General features: G+C 27.7%; 2 protein-coding genes across 2 annotated transcripts; one reads left to right on the top strand and one right to left on the bottom strand.

Annotated features, from left to right (window-relative positions):
* Positions 1–4,120: 4,120 nt before the first annotated feature.
* Positions 4,121–4,615, bottom strand: LOC136078770 (uncharacterized). The gene has a single exon (XM_065794572.1). It carries the CDS (start codon positions 4,613–4,615, stop codon positions 4,121–4,123), a length of 495 nt encoding a protein of 164 aa, XP_065650644.1.
* A 3,525-nt stretch (positions 4,616–8,140) lies between these two features.
* Positions 8,141–21,716, top strand: LOC100201789 (parkin coregulated gene protein homolog). The gene is made up of 2 exons (XM_065793678.1): positions 8,141–8,299; positions 20,685–21,716. Exons 1-2 carry the CDS (start codon positions 8,162–8,164, stop codon positions 21,303–21,305), a joined length of 759 nt encoding a protein of 252 aa, XP_065649750.1. The 5' UTR covers positions 8,141–8,161; the 3' UTR covers positions 21,306–21,716.
* The last annotated feature ends 709 nt before the right edge of the window (positions 21,717–22,425 follow it).

The raw sequence follows: 22,425 nt of genomic DNA, 5'->3' as shown, positions 1-22,425 counted from the left end.
AATTTCCATGACCATTAATGCGTGGTGTGACATTAATCTATTAATATAGTTTAATGTCGCACCACGCATTCCTCCATAAAAACTAGTCTCATTATTAAAATGACACTCAATGGCAGCCAGTTTTTTAATATGTTATATTTAACACTATACACGATTAGTTCCTTGTCAAAAGAAGGTGGATAACCGCGGTTAAATTTTTAAAACGACATAAGAAAATCGATTTCAGATAAAAAATTTACAATTTTTTATTTTACTTGTCGCGCGATATAAATATGAAAAAAATTAAAATTAGCAATAACAGTGCATAACCATATATTCTACATGCCTCCAGAAAGTGAATCCATTTTGCCGAATTCCAATTGAAATAGTTTCTTCAGTTTAACAGCACTTTAAAATAGGCAAGAATTTTTCGACGTGTCCACTTGTTTAGTGCGTACCAAACGGAGACTAAATGTCAACTGACGCCCAGGCCACCCTAGAGCAGGTATATACCTGCCCTGTTCGGAATTTTGTTCTCGGACTATTTGTAGACAAGATCTGAACGTAAAAAGACGAAAATATAAAACTCAAAAATTTGACGTTTGGCCACGAAATCGGGATTTCGTCCCACTGTGCGTCGTGGCGTAGTGCCAGTCATGTAGATTTTATTTAAACAAAACGGCACTGTACTCTTTTTTTAATGACGAAATAAATATAAAACTAAAACCATTGCAAGAATTAATTTTATCGAGAGAAAAAAAAGATATAAATATAATATATTTAATGAGCAGCCGTAGCGCAGTGGTTAGAGTTCTGGCTCAGAACCCAGAGGTCCTGGGTTCGACGTCGGCTTCAGCCCAATAAGCGACATAAAGTAAAGTAAAATGGTAAAGAAGGAGGCGTGAAATTCTAGTTAAATGCTCTCTCGCGGTGCTCTGTGATATGACCGTAAAGACTTCTGGGAGCACCCAAAGAAAAAAAGTATAAATAAGGTATGTTTACTTTAAAAAAATACATATTGTATACTAGGGTGTCCCAAAAAATAACTTTTCATAAAAATGGATGTTCCCACCCTCTAAATGTGTTCTATATAATAAAATATTACTGGAATTAAAAAATTTTTTTTAGGGGTAGCTCAAGTCTCTTAAACATCAGACAGGCCCCTAATATTATCAACAAAAAAAAGTTCTTAAAAAGTATATTATGTTGGATTTCTAAAGAAGCGAAATTATATAACAATTACAAAAATAATCATTATTTTATAAAAAAATTATTATTTTAGATTTTATTGTTGAAGTTAGAAATTGCTTATAAATATTTACCGCACAATCATAAGAACGACTTTAGCTTTTTTAACGAAAAATACTCCGTTTCTGCATACTTTGAAATACAAAATTTTAAATTTGAACATAAAACCACTATAAATAACTTTACGGTAATACACATAAATATATGAACTTTACTTATTAATATAGACAAATTAAAAAACTTTCTCCTTGAATGCAAACATACTTTCAGTATGATCTGCTTACAGAGACTTGGTTCTCTGACGGAGCAGCAGAAACAAACTCTGACCTCTAAATTCCAAACTATAAAATATTTTCTATAGAAAGATCAGTTAGCAAAAGAGGATGAGGAACTGTGAATTATATACGGAATGATCTAAACATTAAGATAAAAAATGATCTTTCAAATTCTGATGGCGGTAGTGAGGTTCTCACAATGGAAGTTATTAACACTGCCTCAAAAAACTTTCTAGTTTCTACGTGCTACAGACCACCTGATGGTGACACTTGTAAATTTTTGAATTTTATGAAACATAAAATTACAAAAAATAGAGAACAGAAAAAGTTATTCATTATTGGAGATATAAACATAAATATTTTAATGTACAACAAGCATGTGATTACTAAAAATTACTTTGACGACATGTTTCAACTTAATATCTTCCCCATTATCAACAAACCTACCAGGGTAACTTCCAAATCTATTACTGCTATTGACAATATATTAACAAACTCAATACAAGATCCTTCTCTAAAATCAGGAATAATAAAACAGATATTTCAGATTACTTTCCAATATACTTCTCTTTGTCACAAAATTTAACAAAAATTAATAATTCAAAAATCATATGTTATAAAAGAATTATCGATGAAACGTCTACTCAAAAGTTTTAGAACTTGCTATCGGCAACAAATCGGCAAAAGGTCTACCAAGAATGTAACCTATGAAACAGAAACTCTGCGTACATTAACTTTATAAATTTTTTTATCCTACAATATGATAAATGTTATCCAATTCAAGAAAAAGAAATAAAACGAAAATATTTAAATTGTCAATGGATAACAAAAGAAATAAGAAATCCTCAAAACAAAAACAAAACCTAAACGTAAAATACTTAAAAAATTGAAGCGAAGCAAATCTATCCCTCTACAAGCAATACAAAAACCTATTTAAAAAAATAAAAATAAAAACATAAAATTTTGTATTATTCTAATCAAATACAAAAATTTAATGGAGACTCAAAAAAGACATGGGACATTTTAAAGGAAATAATTGGTAAAAGTAAATCTAATTTTAACAAAATGCCTTCTAGAGTAATAATTAAGAAAAGTGAATCAAACAACAGGCGAGATATTTCCAATGAATTTAACAACTACTTTGCCAACATTAGTGCTGATCTTGCATCAAAAATTCAATGCCCAAATAATACATTTAAAAGTAATTTAACAGGCTTACACTGCTCTTTAAATTTCAATGAAATAAATCAAGACGAACTTGAAATAGCTATTAAATCACTTAAAATTAAGTCCCCAGGAATCGATGATATCTCTTGCAAAGTAGTGTCAGATGTTTTTGAGGAGATACGTAATCCAATTTATCAATTATCATCAGTTACAACAGGTATTGTACCTGATAAACTAAAAATCTCTAAAATTATACCAATCTATAAATCAGGAGAAACCGATTCTTTAAACAATTATAGACCATTCTCAATCCTTTCGGTATTCTTAAAACTTCTAGAACGAATAATCTATAATAAATTAAGTGAATATTTAAAAACTAACAAAATCATCAAAAAAGGTCAATATAGTTTTCAAAAGCTACACTTAACTGAGCATGCAATCCTTGACCTCTCAAATAAGATAAGTAGATCATTTAAAAAAAATTCACATTAGGCTCTTTATTGATTTGTCAAAGGCATTTGACACAGTCAACCATGAGATTTTACTAACAAAAATGAAAAACTATGGTATAAAAAATTAAGCTTTAAATTGGTTTAAAAGCTACCTTGATAACAGACAACAGTGTGTTATTATAGATAGAAAAAACTCTAATATTTTTAAAACTATAATGTTTGCCGACGATACAAACATATTTTACTCGTCAAAGACAATCGAAGACCTCTTTGAAAAAATAAATGCTGAACTCAAAAAATTAATACGAGGGTCACTATTTACATTTCGGGAACAGGAACAAAAACAAATAGTTAAGCTTCGAATATATTTTTATTGTTTTTCAAAGTACTCGCCACGACCATTGATACGCTTTTGCATGCGGTTATACCAATTTTCAAAGCATTTATTCTATTCCGAATGAGGTATCTCCAAAACATGATTTTTGAACGCTTCAATAGCTTCTTCGGGCGATGAAAATTGTTGACCACGCAGTTTATTCTTCACGGATAGGAACAAAAAGAAATCATTGGGTGCCAAATCAGGGCAGTACGGTGGATGACCCATCAATTCGATGTTTTGAGTGCTCAAATAGTCTCTTGTTTGAGCCGATGTGTGAGAGTTTGCATTATCATGATGAAGAACAATCCAACGTCTCTTGTTTATTTTCCTTATTTCACCAAAAATTTCTGGCAAACAGATGGTTGTGTACCACTCAGAATTTACTGTTTTACGATCCTCTAGAGGCACTGTTGCAATATGACCAGTTTTTTCGAAAAAATAGACCACCATTTTCTTTGAAGTGCTTCGTGCGCAAACAACTTCTGTTGGATTTGGTTCATCTTGAAACACCCATACAGTCGACTGCTGCTTACTTTCGGGCTCATACAAATATATCCATGATTTGTTACCTGTCAAGATTTTATAAACCTCTTTTGAAGCACCGCGGTTGTATTTCTTAATCATTTCTTTGCACCAATCAACACGAGCCTTTTTTGATCGATTGTCAAATTATGTGGGATCCAACGCGAACACAACTTTCGCACAGCTAAGTGTTCATGTAAAATTGCATATATGCTGGTGAAACTTATGCTTAGGGATGCCTCAATCTCACAATAGGTTACATGACGATCTTGTTTAATCATTTCGTGCACAGTATCGATGTTTTCTGGCACTACAGTAGATTTTGGACGACCTTCACGAAACTCGTCGGACAGCGAACTACGACCACAGTTGAATTCACTATACCAACAATACACAGTTGCTTCTGATGGAGCTTCATCGTCAAAAGTCAAATTAAGTTGATTGACGTACTCTTGTTGTGATAATCCACGTCGAAAGTCGTAAAAATTTATCGCACAAAAATGTTCACGAGTCAGTGAACATTTTTGTGCAATAAATTTTTTGCCGAGGCGAAACTTTTGACTAAATATAAAATAAATAAATAGCGTCCGCATGACATAATGTTCTGAGTACGTATATCGTCAAAAATGTCAAACTTTACGATGGAGCCATCAGATGGACTCACATGACATCAGTGTTGCCAATTCCCGAAATATAAATAGTGACCCTCGTATATGGCTTAAATCAAATAAACTGTCACTCAATATAGAAAAAACAAAGTATATACTATTCCACTCTAATCAACAAATTAAAAAAATACCCCTGAACCTACCAACAATTAATATAGAAAATATAACCATCAAAAGAGCTCTGAATATAAAGTTTTTAGGAGTTCTAATTGATGAACACATATCCTGGAAACCCCACATAAACTACATAAAATTAAAAATATTAAAGAACATAGGTTTACTTTTCAAGACAAGAACATTTTTGTCACAAAAAGTCTAAAACTTTTCTACTTTTATTGGCATACACGAGATAGCTATGTATGAATAAAAATTCATACATAGCTATCTCATGTATGCAAATATAGCATGGGGCAGTACCCAACAATCTAAATTAGAACCACTTTACTTACGTCAAAAACTTCAAGACTAGTATACAACTAAAACAAGTTTACTCACGCTCAACTAAATATATTTCAAATAAATATTTTTCAAAATATACTTTTCATGTTTAAATATAAACTAAGTCTGGTTCCAGAACATTTTGCAACACACTTTTAAAAAACAATATAAATAAATACATTACAAGAGCAACAAGCAACTTTAAGATTTTGAAACAACAAGACTCTCAAAATTCTCAATTACATATTGTGGTCGCTATTTATTTAACAAATTAGTTACAGAAACGAATCGCTATTAAACTTAAACATCGAACACTCTCTAAAAATAAAGCTAAAAACTACAATAATCAAATTAAACAACTATAAGGAATTTATTTAAATTTGAAAAAAAAAATAACTCAATTTTTAATACAAATTCATTATAAAAATAATATTAATAACAAGGTATATATGTAACACATATATATATATATATACCACGTATGCAACTGATTTTTTATGTGTATTGCACGTCTCTGAAAAAGATACTCGATGACAAGACTGACTTAAGTCTTCTGCGAGCTTCCTATTACTACAAATAAGTAATTCTTATTATCAATCTTACACAAATTTCTTTTTTTATCATATTTATACACTAACATTATTTTGATATATGGTAAATGAACATATAGTGAAACATCTAAACACTCCTCCGAAAAATCAGCAAATTAATTTTTATTTAATGTATTTTTTATTTTAATTGGAATAATATGGAGATACATTTCTCAGATTATTTTTACGTACACGTTATTATATTGTTGTAATTGGTATTTATTTAAATCATGTCTCGGAGTTGTATGCAACTATATTTTTATTTGCTTTGTATATTTCGAACTTTATATTTATGTATTTGTATTTCTTTACCGCCAAACTGTGATTGGTTACTTGTAAATACTTTGAAGTTGTAAAATAAACATGTACTAAAAAAATTGTCTACAAATATAACATTTTTTTACGAAATATTTTTGTTAAAATTAATTTTTCTTAATGTTTTGACAGATGTTTTAAGAGACATGTTTAAGCTGTCCCTAAAAATGTTTTTTTGTCGAAAATTTTTTAATAAATATTTTTTAAAAACATTATGTAAGCAAAGTTATTTAGAAATAATTAAAAAAAAAAAATCCATTTTATAATCTATTGAAATCAGACAGAATTTTTTTTTTTAATTAAAACAGTTTTTACATCTCGTATTTCATCTTTTATAAAAGTAATTTTATTTAAATGCCTATTAAAATATATACATTGCTAGCAATTCTTATAGGTAAATGGTTGTTTTTCATATGATGACTGGTCACTAGTTCGTAGCTAACGATCCGCGCGGCCAAATTGCTGTATTTATTTTTACAAGTTTTAGTTAGCTTATATGGCTTGCTAGTCACTTATCTTATCTGTCCAGTGATCCTCGTGGTCAAGTAGCTGTCTTTAGCGTTACGAGTTGTCGCTATCTAGTCGTAAATTTATATAGCTAGGTATGCGTAAGTTCATATAGCTAGCTAACCGTTAGCTTATATAGCAAGCAAGTCACTGGCTTTTATAGCTAGCTAGTTGTTAGCTTATATAGCTGGCTAGTTGCTAGCTTAAATATCTGGCTTGTCGCTAGATTAAATGGCTAGCTATCATCGTTGTCAAATCACTGTCTTTATCGTTACGAATGTAACCAAAATACGAAATTGAGAAACCGAGTAAAACTAACTATTTAAACAATCTGTTATTTTTTGGAAACTAATTAAAGTATTATTTTTTAAGGATAAAAAATACTTTAAGCATAGTAACGAGATGAAGACCACCTAACTCATTCGTGCTCGTACGAAATTTATTCACCATGTTTTGAAACTACCGTGTTTTCCAAACTACCAGTGTAGTCAAGGGGAGAATCAAGTGACCAAATAAATCTGTTATTTTTAGAAGGCTTAGGGAAAAGATGCATGTTAAAAATAAAGATTTTAAAGGATGGGGAAAATAAATATAAATTAACGAGTGCTTATTAATCTTTTACAATGTTTTTACCTCGTGCTAATACTACGCCAATGGTAAAGTAATGCATTAATATGTTAATGCATTAAATTTATTAATGTTAATGCATTAAAATTATTATTATTATTAATATTAATGCATCCCCTAAAAACTTTATTTTTAACATGTGTACAACATGTACTTTAATATTATTAAAGTAATAATGTATTATTTACAATAGCACTGTTAATGTTATTACAAATAATTTGTTATTTAAATTTACATTAAGTTATAAATAATAAAATAGTTACAAGTAAAATTTGAAGATTATGTTTGTGTAATAGTTATAACCTAAACTTTATAGTTTATTGTAGTATTAAAGTCACATGTAAAAATAAAATAAAAGTCATTTAAGTTGGTATTTATACTTACTTACTTTTTATATGTATATATTTATATATATATATATAAATATATAAATATATATATATATATATTTATATATATATATATATATTTATATATGTATGTATGTGTGTATGTATGCATGTATATATATATATATATATATACATATATATACATATATATATATATATATATATATATATATAAATATATATATATATACATATATATATATATATATATATAAATATATATATATATATATATATATATATATATATATATATATATATATATATATATATGTATATTTATTTATATGTATATGTACATGTACATATATATATACATACATACATATATATATATATATATATATATATATATATATATATATATATATATATATATATATATATATATATATATATATATATATATATATGTATATTTATTTATATGTATATGTACATGTACATATATATATACATACATACATATATATATATATATATATATATATATATATATATATATATATATATATATATATATATATATATATATATATATATATATATATATATATATATATATATATATATATATAAGTTTTAAAATTTCAGTTTCAAATATGGCAATGGTTTCTGAATTAAGAGTTGAGCACCAAAATGAAATAAGGCAAGATCAACAAAGAAACTTCTCTAAAAAGTTAAAAAGTGTGAGAGAAGTTGAAGCATTTTCAATAAAATCTTTGAATAAAGATGTGAAAGTAATATTTTTATATATTTTTTATTTTTATAAAATGTTTGTAATATATTTATATAATTTTTTGTTTATTATGATATGTCATGTTTAAATTTTTATGTTTTATTTTTACAAATCAATCTTTCCATGACTTAGAGTGTTCACTATTATATAAGGAAGGCTACTTAACCTTATAAGTTAAAGTTTTCCTCATAATATCAAAATAAATTATATCTAAGGTATCATGTGATTTATTTTTTAGACTTTCTCAAAAGAATGTTACAACTGCAAAGTGTATAATTTATGATTGCAACACACTTTCAAAAGAGTGTTGCAATTAGAAACACTCTTTCAAAAAGAGTGTAGCAATTATAAACACTCTTCAAAAAGACTATTGCAACACTCTTTCAAAAAGACTATTGCTGCAGTTACCCCTTTTTAAAAAATAATTTTCACTTATTCTTGAAAACTAGATTCTAATAATTTTAATAATGCTTTATTTTAAAGTTTAAAATTTTATTAAAGTGAAGTTGCAAAGTAAGTTTGGCACAGTCTGTGACAGTTTTCTAAAAAAAAATAATTGTAAAGAGTTATTAAAATAAATATAAATTATTTTGATAGAAAGTAAAATAAGATGTTTTTTAAATTTTTAATATAAATGAAGCAGAAAAAAAAGCTTCTTCTAGCTATTAGTTTAAAAGTTAAAACATCTTATATATATAATATATAAGGTGTATATATAAATATATTGAGTTTACTTTATGTCTAATGTGACACTGAGTTATCTTATGTCTTGTTATTATTTTGTACATTGCTCTTGTAAAATACAGGTACAGAATTTTTGTATGCAAATTCTTAAATGGATTTAATAAGGAATTAAAGAAGTTTACGGGTAAAACAATAAATATTTTAAGATGATTTTTCTCATTAAATAAAAACGATTCTTTGAGGCATCATTATATAGCATTTAAAACTGAATATGATATTCTTTGGATCATTAGTTTTTAGTTAAACAAAATGATTTATTGAAAAAACCAGTGTGTTTTCATGCACATTTTGACAGCTGTTATGCTTGATTTCTTCTCAACCAGCAATCAAGTATGACTTTAAAATTATTAACTAATTGTGCTGTTATAACTTCATTTGGAAGCGAGTTCCACAGATTCGCAATTCTATTGAAAAAGAAATGTTCTCTTGATGGAAGTCTGGCAAATACTTTGTAATATTTAAAACGGTTACCTCTTAAGTTGTTATTTGCAAATGAAAAACTTTTGTTGGCTTTATATTTTTAATGCCATGAACAAATTTTTTATATATTTGAATCAAGTCACCACTTTTTCTTCTCACATTTAAAGTGGTTAAGTCTAAAGAAACAAGTCAATCTTCATATGTAAGGTTACTTATTGAAGGTACAAGTTTTGTTGCTCTATGTTGCTCTCTTTTAATAGTATCACAATCTCCTTTCAATACGGAAACCAAACTGGAATAGCAAACTCTAAAAGAGAAGGAATGAATTTAAAATAAAGGAAACATAAAAGTTTACATTCAAATCTCGCAAATGACTTTTTAACATGACATAGCATCTGATTTGCTTTACCGATTGCCATGGTGACTTAATCCTTCCATTTAAGATTTGTACTGAATAAAATACCAAGATCTCTTTCTGATGTGGAATCCAGCAGTTGAACACCATTAATAAAAAGGGGACTCTTTTGTTACTTGAACCATAATTCATGACAACATATTTATTTACTTTAAATCTTAATAGCCAATCTTTGAGTTATTTTGAGAAAGTTTTGAAAGTCATTTTGAATTTCTCTCACACACAGATCAGAATCTATACTTATTAAAGTCTTAGTATCACCTGCATATAGCTTTGTGATGTTTTTCGTTATCATAGGTAAGTCGTTAATATAAATAACAAAAAGGAAAGGACCAATAACTAAACCTTGCGGCACATGACTTAAAATGTCGACCCAGTTAGATACCATTTCACCTTTAACTATTCTTTGTCATCTATTTGTTAGGAATGATTCAATCCATTTCAAAACAAGACCGGTGATTCCATATGCTTTTAACTTTAATATCAGTCTTTTATGCGCAACAGTTTCAAATGCTTTTGCAAAATCTAGCAAAACAATATCAACTAGTGTACCGTTTTCTATGCATAATGTTATAAAATCAATATTTTCTAGTAAATTTGTTGTACACAAATTTTTCTTCACATAGCCATGTTGCTATTGCACCATTAAATTGTTATCATAACAATATTTTTCAATTTTACTTTGGACTATTCTTTCTAATATCTAACACGGAACTGAAGTGAGGGAAACCAGACAAAAATGTAAAGTGGAGTTATGTTTGCAGATCTAAATTGAATCAGCAGTTGACTAGTAATTAAAGTAAGTGTAAAAATTAATGTAAGTGGTAGAGCAACAGCATTTTGATGAGTTTTTAAGCAGTGTTGGATGTTGGATGTGTTGGATGAAGATTGTCTGGACCACATGCTTTGTTTTGATCAAGTTTCTAAAGTCGATTTAAAATATTATTGCATTTTATTTCTTCAGGAGAAAGATCATTAAATCTGCTAGTGCAATTTTGTACTCTCGATTCAAAGGACAGTAGTTCACCTTGGTCGTCAATTACAAAAACATCCTGAAAGCATTTATTTAAAATATTTGAAATTTCCAATTGATCTTGACATAATTCTCTATTAGGTTTTCTCAAAGTCTTTATTGACTCTTTTACATTTAACTGATTGATACTAAATCTCTTTCATTAGTGAGACAGATATTTTTCACTTTTCAATTTACAAGACAACATAATTTTTTGTAATCATTACTAAAATTCACATCTTTCCATTTACCAGTGCAGTTTGTATAAAATAGATTTTTTTTTCTGATGATATCTTTTAATTCTTCATTTATCCACGAAGTTGTTTTATTATTAAGAAGTGAAACATCAATATTTGGAATGAATAAATTACTTGCTACGCTGGTATAATAAATCAACTCATCCAGGGACGAAACCAAACCTATTTTAGTACTGCTAGAGCGGTATGGGCACCCAATAATTATTTTTTTCTTCTGCTTTTTTATTAAAAATAGAAAAAAAATTTTCAGTTTTAAATGCAGTAGTATATAAATAATTTTCAGTTTATTTTAGCTGCCTCATTTTTTCTTTTGGACAATAAAATGATTTTTTTTAAAAATAGCTTTTTTACGTCATTATGTGACGTAACTGTTTGGTTACTTACTGAACGTTAGTTTTAAAAAAATGAATGTCGCTATAAAAATTAATTTTAAAAACTTGTAGCGAAATTTTATAACAATGGAGTGTATAAAAAATTTGCTTTTTCAAAAGATAGGACAATTTTAAAACATCTATTCAGAGTAAAGTTAAATTTTGTTTTTTGGCAATTAAGAATTAACTGCTTTTCATAATAACTGAACAAAAGTAAAAAATTTCATTCATAATAAATATTGCCCAAATTTACTTTTTGAATGAATGAACTTTTGTTCTTTAGTTTCTTAAAAGAATATATAAACAAATAAAAAAACAATAATATAAATAATATAAATAATATAAATAGTTTCAATTAAACATTAACAAAAAATTGAAAGATTTTTTTCTAAATTCTAATATAAACTATTTCAGTTGAACTTTGTCAAACCAACGTGAGGTAATAGCGTGGTATTTGCAATAAAAGCGTTTATTTAAGTCTTCAGTAAAATAGTTTTTTTATCATAACTTGAGTAACATGGTCCATTGATTAATTCATGTATTCAAAAAAAATGCCATAAAATCAACTCCTTATATTAGGATAAAACTAGAAAAACACAAATGATTAAAATGATAATTGAAAAAATGATAATAAAAAATCATTGTTACGGCACCAGTTTTAACTAGGGGAGGAGGAGGAGAGAGGGGTGGGTCAGGGGAGGGCAACTCAAAAACATAACTTTTTCCCCTCCCCCTTCATAATGCTGTCAAAAAAAAAGGGTACTCTTAGTCAACTCTGAGTTCTTCACTATCATCATGCATCTTCTGGACCTGTTTATTCTCAAATAAATTGACCCAGACAACATTTGAAAAAAATTGTGATATTTTATCAAAATTTGCATTTTTATAAAAGAATTTACATATCTGTTTTTTGAAAGCACTTGCTTTTTTTTTAAACAGTAATTTTAAAAATTTTTGTGATAATCAAATGGCATTTGATTATCACAAAAGATAATCAAATGCCACTTGTCAATATTTCCTAGCACAAATTTTGTTTCTATTGCACACACGTTGCCCGATTCAGTTGTAAAAATGGGATCTAACATATTCGATGCAATTTTATTTGACATTTGGAATGGAGGGACATTTACATTTACGTTGATGTAGAAAGGTTTCGTTTAACAGATTTACGAGTTTGTGCTCAATGTTATTATTGTTTTTGATTAAAGATACCATTCTTTAATCAAAAACAATAATAGCACTGGAATGAAAAACTTAAATATCTTATTATCAAAACATCTTTAAATCCTCTCTTATCAACAAATTTTCTTGCTTCTTAAAAAACTAAATCAAAATCATCCATATCAGTAAAATCATTTGGCCTATACAGACAACCAGTTTTGTTCAATATAACTTTGATTTTATTTGTATATAACAATGTACCATCTCGTAATTTGTAAGACATTTTACAAAACTTATCATTCTCTGTTTTTGATTTTTTTTTTAAGAATTTATTGTATTTTAATAAATTGTAAAAATTATATGAAATTAAGAAATTTCAAAAAAAATTGTCAGAATATTTTTTTGAAATTTCTTAATTTCTAAACCTTTTTTTGAAACAGAAAAAACGCATCTAAATATTGCAATTATCAGGCATTTAACCTAATAAATTAGCAGAGTCTAAAAATGAAATAGAAAATGAATGAGTTAAAATGGTTTCTAATGAAACTATTCAATTATGGTAACAGAAGTGACAAAAATGTCATTGACCAATAAGACTTATTCAGTGCAAAAATATTGTCAAAGTATAAAGAGAAAACTAAAAATATTGAGTTATATGAAATAAGGCTTAACCAAAAAGACTGAGATCTTTATAAATTACAACATCAAGGGGTAAACAATAAAATTTTTCATCAATTGTTTTACTAATATTCATCTATTTAAAAAAGCTTAAGAAAATTTATCAACTGTGGAGTCGAAATGAAAAAAGAAAAATCAAGTTGCATATAAAACAATGGTTCCTTTTTAGCAAAACATCAAAATTTGTTTTTTGATGTTTTGCTTCAAAGAAATCATTGATTTATCATTAAAGGGAAGGACTTGTTACTCAACCATTACAATGTATTATAAATGGACATAACCTCAAAAACTCTGTTTAATATAAAATGAACTTTTTTGAAAAATAACATGAAAAAACATCTTTATATATTCATTTTGATTAAGAAAATCCACATTTATTAAAAAGAAAGAGTTTTCATTTGATTTGATCTTTTACAGAAAACAGATCATTCTTGTTTTAAAGAACAATCAATTAGCTAAATATGCTGTTTCTAAAATGTGAAGTTTTGCAAAACTCATGACAGTTTAAAAAGTTCTATTAAATACTTTTTAATTTGAAATGCAAAATATTTATCAATCATTAAACCTACTAATATCAGTGGTTTACTAATAATAAATATGGAAATGTATAAATAATTTTATCTTACCTGAAAATCTTCAAGGTACATGCATTTAATTTTTATATTTTAAAACTAATTTTTGATTTAACAATGGGTTTTTATGTACATACTTTTTGATGTGAATATTTCTTAAATACAGTATTTAAGAAATTGATGTAACAAATTTTTCTTAAATACAGTATCAATATCCATATTTTTCTGTGTTGGATATTATGTCCCATTAGTACCTTGCTTAACTTGTTTCTTTATTCTAGTTTGTTTTGTGTTTTTAGGTTTGTGTTTTGAAGCTATAGGGTTGAGAGAGATTTAAGAGGAATTTAAAAGGAAAAAGAAAAAAAGTAGCCTTCTCAATTGTAGCCTTGGGAAGGTGAATGCAGTAAAAAAACATAGCACTAACTGCCTAACTTTCATTCCTTAATTAGTCTATGTTTCATTCACATGATCTCACCATGATGTTTTGTGTAGAATCTGCAAAAAAACCATAACCAACTTCACTGTAGTTGCCCTTTCTGAATCCTTGGAGACATGAATTTTATATATTTATGTATGTGTATGTATGTATGTATACATGTACGTATGTGTGTATATATAAATATATATGCGGAGTTGTTAGTAATTTTTGGCCAAGACCAAGGCCAAGGCCAAATATTGAGACCATGGCCTTGGTCTTGGCCTTGGCCTTTATTTTTTTGGCATTGGCCTTAGAAAAAATTACATATTTTCTTATTGATTTTGTTGAATTCTGCGCATAACCTTGGTCAATTTTTACAAAATATGGTTTTATTGTCACAGCACTTACTACTTACAGTTTTGGTAATAATTGGCCTTAACGTAAGGTAAAAATTGAAGTCTTTGTTCTTCCCTTCATCTTGGGCATCTCGGAGCTTAATTGCATCCAGCTACGGTCTTGTTAAAGGCTTCTTAGGCAAAGACTTTAGGGGTAAGCAGAATAGTTTTGTTGACCAACCTTGCATCCCTTCTTCATCTATTTAGGCTGACATAGATGTAAACCTGTATTGCATTGTTTCCTGCCTAGGATGATGAATGTTTGGTCTTCTTGACTGTACTCATAGATTTGTGCAAAATTAGTTGATAGTGGCTATGCAACTCTTGCTGTTATCTCCTAATGAGGTACAGTTTTAAAACTCAGCTTAATGGTTCTGTAGTTAGCTGGTAGTAATGTTTTTTTTGGTATATGGTCATTGGATGTCTTTCATATCTCTGCTGATAAATTTGCTCTTTTTTAATCTTTTTTAGATAGAACAACTTTTTTAAGAACAAATGTTTTATTATTATTGCAAAAAAATAATATAAAAAGGTTCTATCTAGTGCTCAACTCCATTATTTTCAGATTACTGATTTTCATATCTTAGAAGTTAGGCTTTTAAGACTTTTGGAAAATCTTTTACAGTGTCATTAAAAAAGGTAAGTTGAACTTTCCATCTCTAATTCATGGGTCTGATCTTATTATTTCTCCTAAAGATAAAACAAAACTATTTGCCAAGAACTTTTTCTCTAATTTTACTCTTGAATCTTATGAATATACTATTTCTGCCATTCCAGTTAAACAGGTTAAGTCACTGCTACACATCAAAAATCTGCTTCTGTTGCTAAAGTTATTTCTCAATTAAACTCTTCTACAGCCTGTGGTTTAGACAACAATCCTGTCATAATCTTACAAAAGTGTTCTTCAGAACTCTTTTCAATTCTGTCTAAACTATTTAATAAGTGGTTGACTGAATCTTGTTTTCCTTTTTGCTTGAAAATGAAAAATGTGATTCCAAATTTTAAAACTATGGAGAACGCTCTGACCTCTCTAACTATTATCTAGTCTTCTAACTATTATTAGTAAAGTTTTTAGATCTTTAATAAATCAATTTCTAACATTTCATCTTGAGTCTATTTACTCTCTGATAATCAATATGGCTTTTGATCTTCTTGTTCTACAGTTGACTTGCTAACTGCTGAAACTGAAAGACTGTATCGCAGGCCTTGTTTTAAATAAAAAACGGCTTAGCACATTAGCTCTTTTGTGATTTTGATGTCATAAAATTATCTTTATTTTTTTAACTTTATTTAAAGACGTTTTTCTGAACTACCAAAATAAAATAAATTACTGTCTAAACTACCACAATAAAAAATATGTACCGTTGCACTTTCAGTTGCCTTGAGACAAAAAAGTTAAACAGACGGTTTATGAATATTTTTGATGCAGTGTTATAAGTTATAACATGTTTACAAAAAATTTACCTTTTTTGTAAAAAACAGAAAAAGAGGAAGAAAAACCAAGGAGGAAAAAAATTTTCTTAATTTTAATAATTTTTTTAATCAAAATTTTTTCTAAATTAAGAGGAAATTTCTGTTTTCGCTTTTTTAGTATCGCACAATCTGTTAATTATATAAAGCTGATGTAACTATTATAAAATTTTATTTTTCTAAACTATAATTTTTCACAAAATTAAACTTATAAATATAAACAAAGACATTGCAAGAGCAAAAAATTTAACCAAAAAAATGAATAATAGAGTTATATTAATAATAAAATAAAAATTTTAATTACAAAGTAATAAACTCTTTATAAGATGTCGCCTAAAGTTTGTAATAATTAATGTTTTTTAGTTTTTTTGATTAAATCAATCATAAACAAAACAAACAAAGAAATAAAATTTAAAATAAAAAAGTGGCGCTAATATTAAAATAAAATTTTAACATGAACTATTTTTAGCTGATATTTTTTTTTAAATTAGGTAATAATTTTTGTTATTGATTGTTATAAGAAATTGTCTAAATAAATATTCTTGTGCTTGCAAGATGATAAATAAATAATATTTTATTATGTTTATTTTATGATTTTTTTTTTTTTTTTTTACGCGCCTATAACATCTTTGTTTTTCTTTTACTGGACATTTTTAATGGAAAAGTTAGGTAAAGAAAAATAAAAATTTAATTGTTTTTTCTCAAGTTATTACGTGTGTAAATAGCACAAATATCAAATGTAATTTTCATGCAAACTTTTTTACATAATTGTCATTCAACCTTCATAAGTGGTTTTTATAACGTTAATCACTTCTTTTATCTTACCACTTAAATGATTACTTTAGACTTGTTTAAATATTAAAAAATGATAAAAAATGGAATATATGAAATGGCTTAACGCTGATGTTAATTGGTTCACAACAAGGCCAAGGATCTTTCTGACAATCTTACATCTAAAGTGGCTATATTTACTGATGATTTAACTTGGTACTCCTTTCTTGACAAAGGTATTTCTTATTTTGATTGCTTAAAACAGGCAACTAATCTCGAATCTCTCTTTTGTAAAAGCTTGAGGCTTGCAGTGGTTTGAGAATTTGGTGGTTGAGAATGTGGTGGTTGAGAAATGAAAGTGGAATTGAGAACTCCAACAAAACTAAGTTATTTACTGCAAACAACTATCACAATATTGTTGATATTCCTATGTTGATGAATAGCAACTTTCTTAATCAATCATCTAATTTATCTTTTTATTTCTATTTTATTCTAATTTAGTGCTAATAATACTGCAAGCAAACTATTAAGTTAAAAGTTACTAGAAAACAAAGAATAGTGTTTAAAAGCTAAGTAACAGCTGGCAGAAGACTTGAAAAGTTATAGGTTGTTTGAGTCAGGAAAACATGATGATGGAGGAGAGTTTCAAAGAATTAAAGTGCGGGAAAAAAAACTAGATGAATAAAAGTTTTTAGAGCATGGAGAGAAAGATGTTGTAAAATGATGTGATATTGCTGAATATGAGTCAGAAAAGAATGAGTTTTGCTTAATGATACTAGAAATGATAGCTACTTTGAGTAGCAACCATGATAGTATTTGTAGAAAAGTGGAGCAACTTTAAAATGATGGGAGAGTGGCTCTAGGTAAAAATAGTATTCCATACAGAGACAACAAGATTTGTTGAGGTAAAGAATGGAATCAGGAATAAGATAATGGCAAGCACGATAAAGAGAAGCAACTTTAACAGATGGTAACTGTTGAAGTTGCTTCTTAATTCCTCAATCAGGGCTGAGGCATGTGCTGCAATGCACATTTGGTTCTTTCTCAATGATGGTTTGCTCTATAAGAGGATGTTTAAAAAATGATTTTTACTGCTCTTCAAAGAGTTATTCTCCCCTTATAACATCTTAATCCTTTTTGATAGAGATTTTCTCTTTTTGTGCCTCTACTATTATTTTTATCAAATTTTTTATCAAGTTTTTACAAATTTTGTTTTAAAACAACCCTAATCCGTAAAAATTTTCCTCAAACTCGTCACTCAAAACTTTTTAGCAGTTATTTTACGTAACATCAGAATTAGCAGAAAAACTGTTTTCTCAGAGTTTTTCTGTTTTAAGAGAAATAAATACTTTTACTTTCTATGTAGGTATCCCTAGAAAACCTTTTCAAACTTTTTTTTTTGACAATAATTTATACCTGGGACTTACTTCGGAAAATGCTGGGATTTATACACTATGCATAAGCCAAGTCAAATTACGCTTTAAATAGCAAATCAATATTTTGGTCTGAAAAATGAAAATGGTGACCAAATATCACAGTAATTAGTAACGTTTTGAGGTATAAGTTGCAAAAAACTAACAGTTTTAAATAAAACTGCCATAAATTTTTAACCAGCTTATCAATCAGACTGTATTTTTCTTTCCGCTCTATGAAGTCAAAGTTTCACTCAATTTGAACATTAAAATAAAATTTTTCTTTGCTGACAAAATTAAAAGATTTCAAAATTTGCATACCATAATGCATATGCTATATTTCCATATAAGTGGCGTCCTTAGGTCAGCCAGGTTGGCATTTTCAGGATCCATGATAATTGTGATTTACAGCATTATCTTTTTTAGGAGACAAAAGATCAGATTGCATACATTTGGTTAGGATTGCTTTTGATGTAGATTTTGAGTAGATAAGACTTTGAGAAAGACAATTCAAACTCAAATATGGAAAAGTTAACATTCATAAGTGACACTGGTACACTAAACAATTAAAAAGGTTTTCGAATTAAACATTTATGTTTTACTAAAGAATGATAGGACTTGATTACAACTACTCAATTATCTTGCCTATTACTAAAACATATTTTCAATCATCTTTTAGAAAAGTGATTTAGTTATCAGATATTTTTAAAACAATGTTTAAACTTCATTATTGAATCAACTTTTTAACTAAGTAAAGCAAAGGTTTAATCTTAAGTTAAACCTTAGTGTAACCTTTGTTCAACTAGGTTACCTAGTTAAAATAGATATTCATAGGTTCATCTGTGCTATGAATACAAAATCAAAAGTATAGAACTGTTTCAACATTCTGCACATATTGCAACACATGAAAATGCAACATCATACCACATTAGAACACTTTAACAAGTTGCATTTAGATTTCTAAAAGCATATAAGAAGAAGCTTTGTCATTTCTCTCAATAGTTCATGAAAATAACGAGTAGTCCACACTGCACAATCAAACGGTCTAACAGAAGCCATTGTAAATTAGTAAAATTTATGACGAAGATATCAAACAAAGACAATCATAAAGGTATCTTAATGTTATCGGTTGAATACGATAAAATTCTTTTAATTGTTAATTACTCCAAAAATAACTTCAGAAGTATTTAAAAAAAGTTTTAACTTAGAAGCTAATATTTTGTTTTTTGATTGTAATAGTAATAAGTATTGGTCATCATTGTTATTGGACTAAAATGAGTGCACAAATAATAATCGAAAAAAAGTTTTTGGAATTTTTCTTCAAAATCTTTCATTGTTACAAGTTGATATTTTAAATTATCAACTTGTGACAAGTGTTTCTTGATCCTCAGTTGGATTTATTTTGTGGCGATATAAGCAGACTCAATCTATAAAAAGAGAAGCTGGTAGCGGAAAAAGGAAAGGATTTAAAGATAAATATATATATAAAGCAAAATCTATCATTCCTTAAAGGCAAATCCATGTCCAGTCACATAGAGATCTTGTGAGAAAATTTAAATGCAGTCCAGCTTTGATAGGAAACTTAGACCTTAAGAATATAAAGCTTATCATAAAAAGAAAACTTCAAAGTAATCCATTGATAGAAAAATTAAAACTTTTAAACTAAGAAAACTTGTGAAAAACAATGAAAAGATTGTGAAAACGAAAACCTATTGCAAAAACTCTTCACAATTGCCAGACCAGAAATGTTTTTATGAGTTAAGAAGTAGATATTTCGCCAGAAAATTCAAGTTTATTAAAACTGAGAAATTTTCTCTTAAGATCCTTAGATGGCTAGCAATCTGCTCGTGTGGTTTGAAAAATACACCATAAAATGTTTATTTTTAAATAAAAATTACAAGCAACTTGTGAATGTAGTTTTAGAGGTAGGATAATGAAGTTACCTTAAGATCATATGAAGTGCACACTAATATAAAAAGGTAGAAATGTTTACTTTAGGGTAGGATATGTGATATACCCTTAGTAAGGTATAGTTTTCTACGGGTCTTGAGCTACCCCTAAATTCAATTTTTATGAGGAAATATTTGTAACTTGGTGTTATTGTATTATATAAAACGCTTTAAGAGGATAAGAGCAGATATTTTTTTTAGAGGATAAAAGCAGATATTTCTTAACAGTGTTGCTTTAACAGCTACCCTTATATAAACTCACACATAAATATATTCATATACACTTTCTTTTTATAATTTAAACTTTTTTTAGAAATAAAAAAAGCTTTTGTTTTTTTAAGGTTTTGGAGGCTCCATTATGTGGTGCTACAAAAGCACGAATTACATCTGAAGATACATCATTCAAAAAATTTTATGAGCGAGGTGATCTTCCTGTAGCAATAGAACATGACATAAAAGGAAATAAAATTGCCTGGAAAGTTGAAATTGAAAAATTGGATTATTCTTATTACCTTCCTATGTTTTTTGATGGGCTCAAGAATACAAAACATCCATATTGTTTTTTCGCAAGTCAAGGAATTCATGACATGTTGGAGCACGGAGGAGAAAAAATATTAGATGTCATACCGCAGTTGATTATTCCGATTCGTGATGCTTTAGAAACTAGAAATCGTGATGTGGTTTGCACTACTCTTAAAGTATTGCAACACCTTGTTGCTTCACACGATTTAATTGGCAGAGCCTTAGTGCCTTACTATCGGCAAATTCTTCCCGTAATCAATATCTTTAAAAATAAAAATGTTAATACTGGTGACGAAATTGATTACAGCCAACAAAAGCGTGAAAATATTGGTGACCTGATTAATGAAACACTTGAATTGTTTGAAAGACATGGCGGGGAAGATGCATTTATTAACATAAAGTATATGATTCCAACTTATGAATCATGTATGTTCAATTAAAATTTTGTTTTAAATATGGATTGTAAAAACAGAAGTAGTAATCAAAAGAAATTAATAGATCATAAGCAAGATACAAATAATGAAATGGTGATAATCCGAAACCAATATATAGAGAATTAACAACTTTATGTAAATTTTTGATAGTTTATCACAATAATAAGTAATAATATTTATAATGATTCCTAAAGTAAATTATTAGTTTTGTATACATAACAAAATTTTAATTTGTAAATTTGTGATAATTACAAATTATATATGCTATAATATTTAGTTTGGTGCTCCTTTACAATTCAACATGAAATGTAATTATGTAATATATAATTTGTATTTATAAAGAATTATAAAAGTTAAATTTAAGTAATTATATACTGATTTTAAAGGTTTAGTTCAATTAATTTTATTAGTATTAAAGTTTACTGTTGTTAGTTATCTTACAGCTACCTACTTGTGGTTACTTTATTCTTTTCTTTCCTGCAGCTTCATACTTGCATTTCCTACTTTTACTGCTAGCATATTTCATATATTCGTTATATATGAAATATGCTAGCAGTATATAACAATTTTATGTTTTTACTTTATTTTTAATTTTTTTAACATGCTTTTGAGTAAACTAGTTCATTTTTAAATGGTATTTTTTTACTTTAAAAACTAATGAAGCGTGTCTAATCTTGGTTGATATTTAGCTTTCTTACCTACAATTTTCCAATTGTGGTTGACTTATAGAGAATCTGCAGAAACCTGTTCAACTTTGTGTGTCATAACCAGCAACCACGATTCGAGAATAAGTGTTTTTGAAGAGCAAAGATGTGAAGTGTGAAAGATAAACAGAAAGATAGTCTAAAGAGGCTCAAAAACAGGTTTACAATAAGTCAAAAGTACATCTAATAAAGAATGTACCTTTAGCTGCGCCTCCTAATATTACTAAATTGATTCAAATGGAAAAACCTCATAAGACACAAGTTAAACTCGAGAAAAATTTCCCGTAATATACACGTGTTTTTAAATTACTAAATTGATGCAATTGTAAGTAGATATTGGCACAACTCAGACAAAAGTTACGCTTGGTTTCTGTTGCGTGTTTAAAACCTAAAACATAAAGAATAACACGTGCCAGTAATAG

This window comes from Hydra vulgaris, chromosome 03 (genome assembly GCF_038396675.1).
Source record: "Hydra vulgaris chromosome 03, alternate assembly HydraT2T_AEP".
Lineage (NCBI taxonomy): Eukaryota > Metazoa > Cnidaria > Hydrozoa > Anthoathecata > Hydridae > Hydra > Hydra vulgaris.
This window is presented reverse-complemented; position numbering and strand designations above follow the sequence as displayed.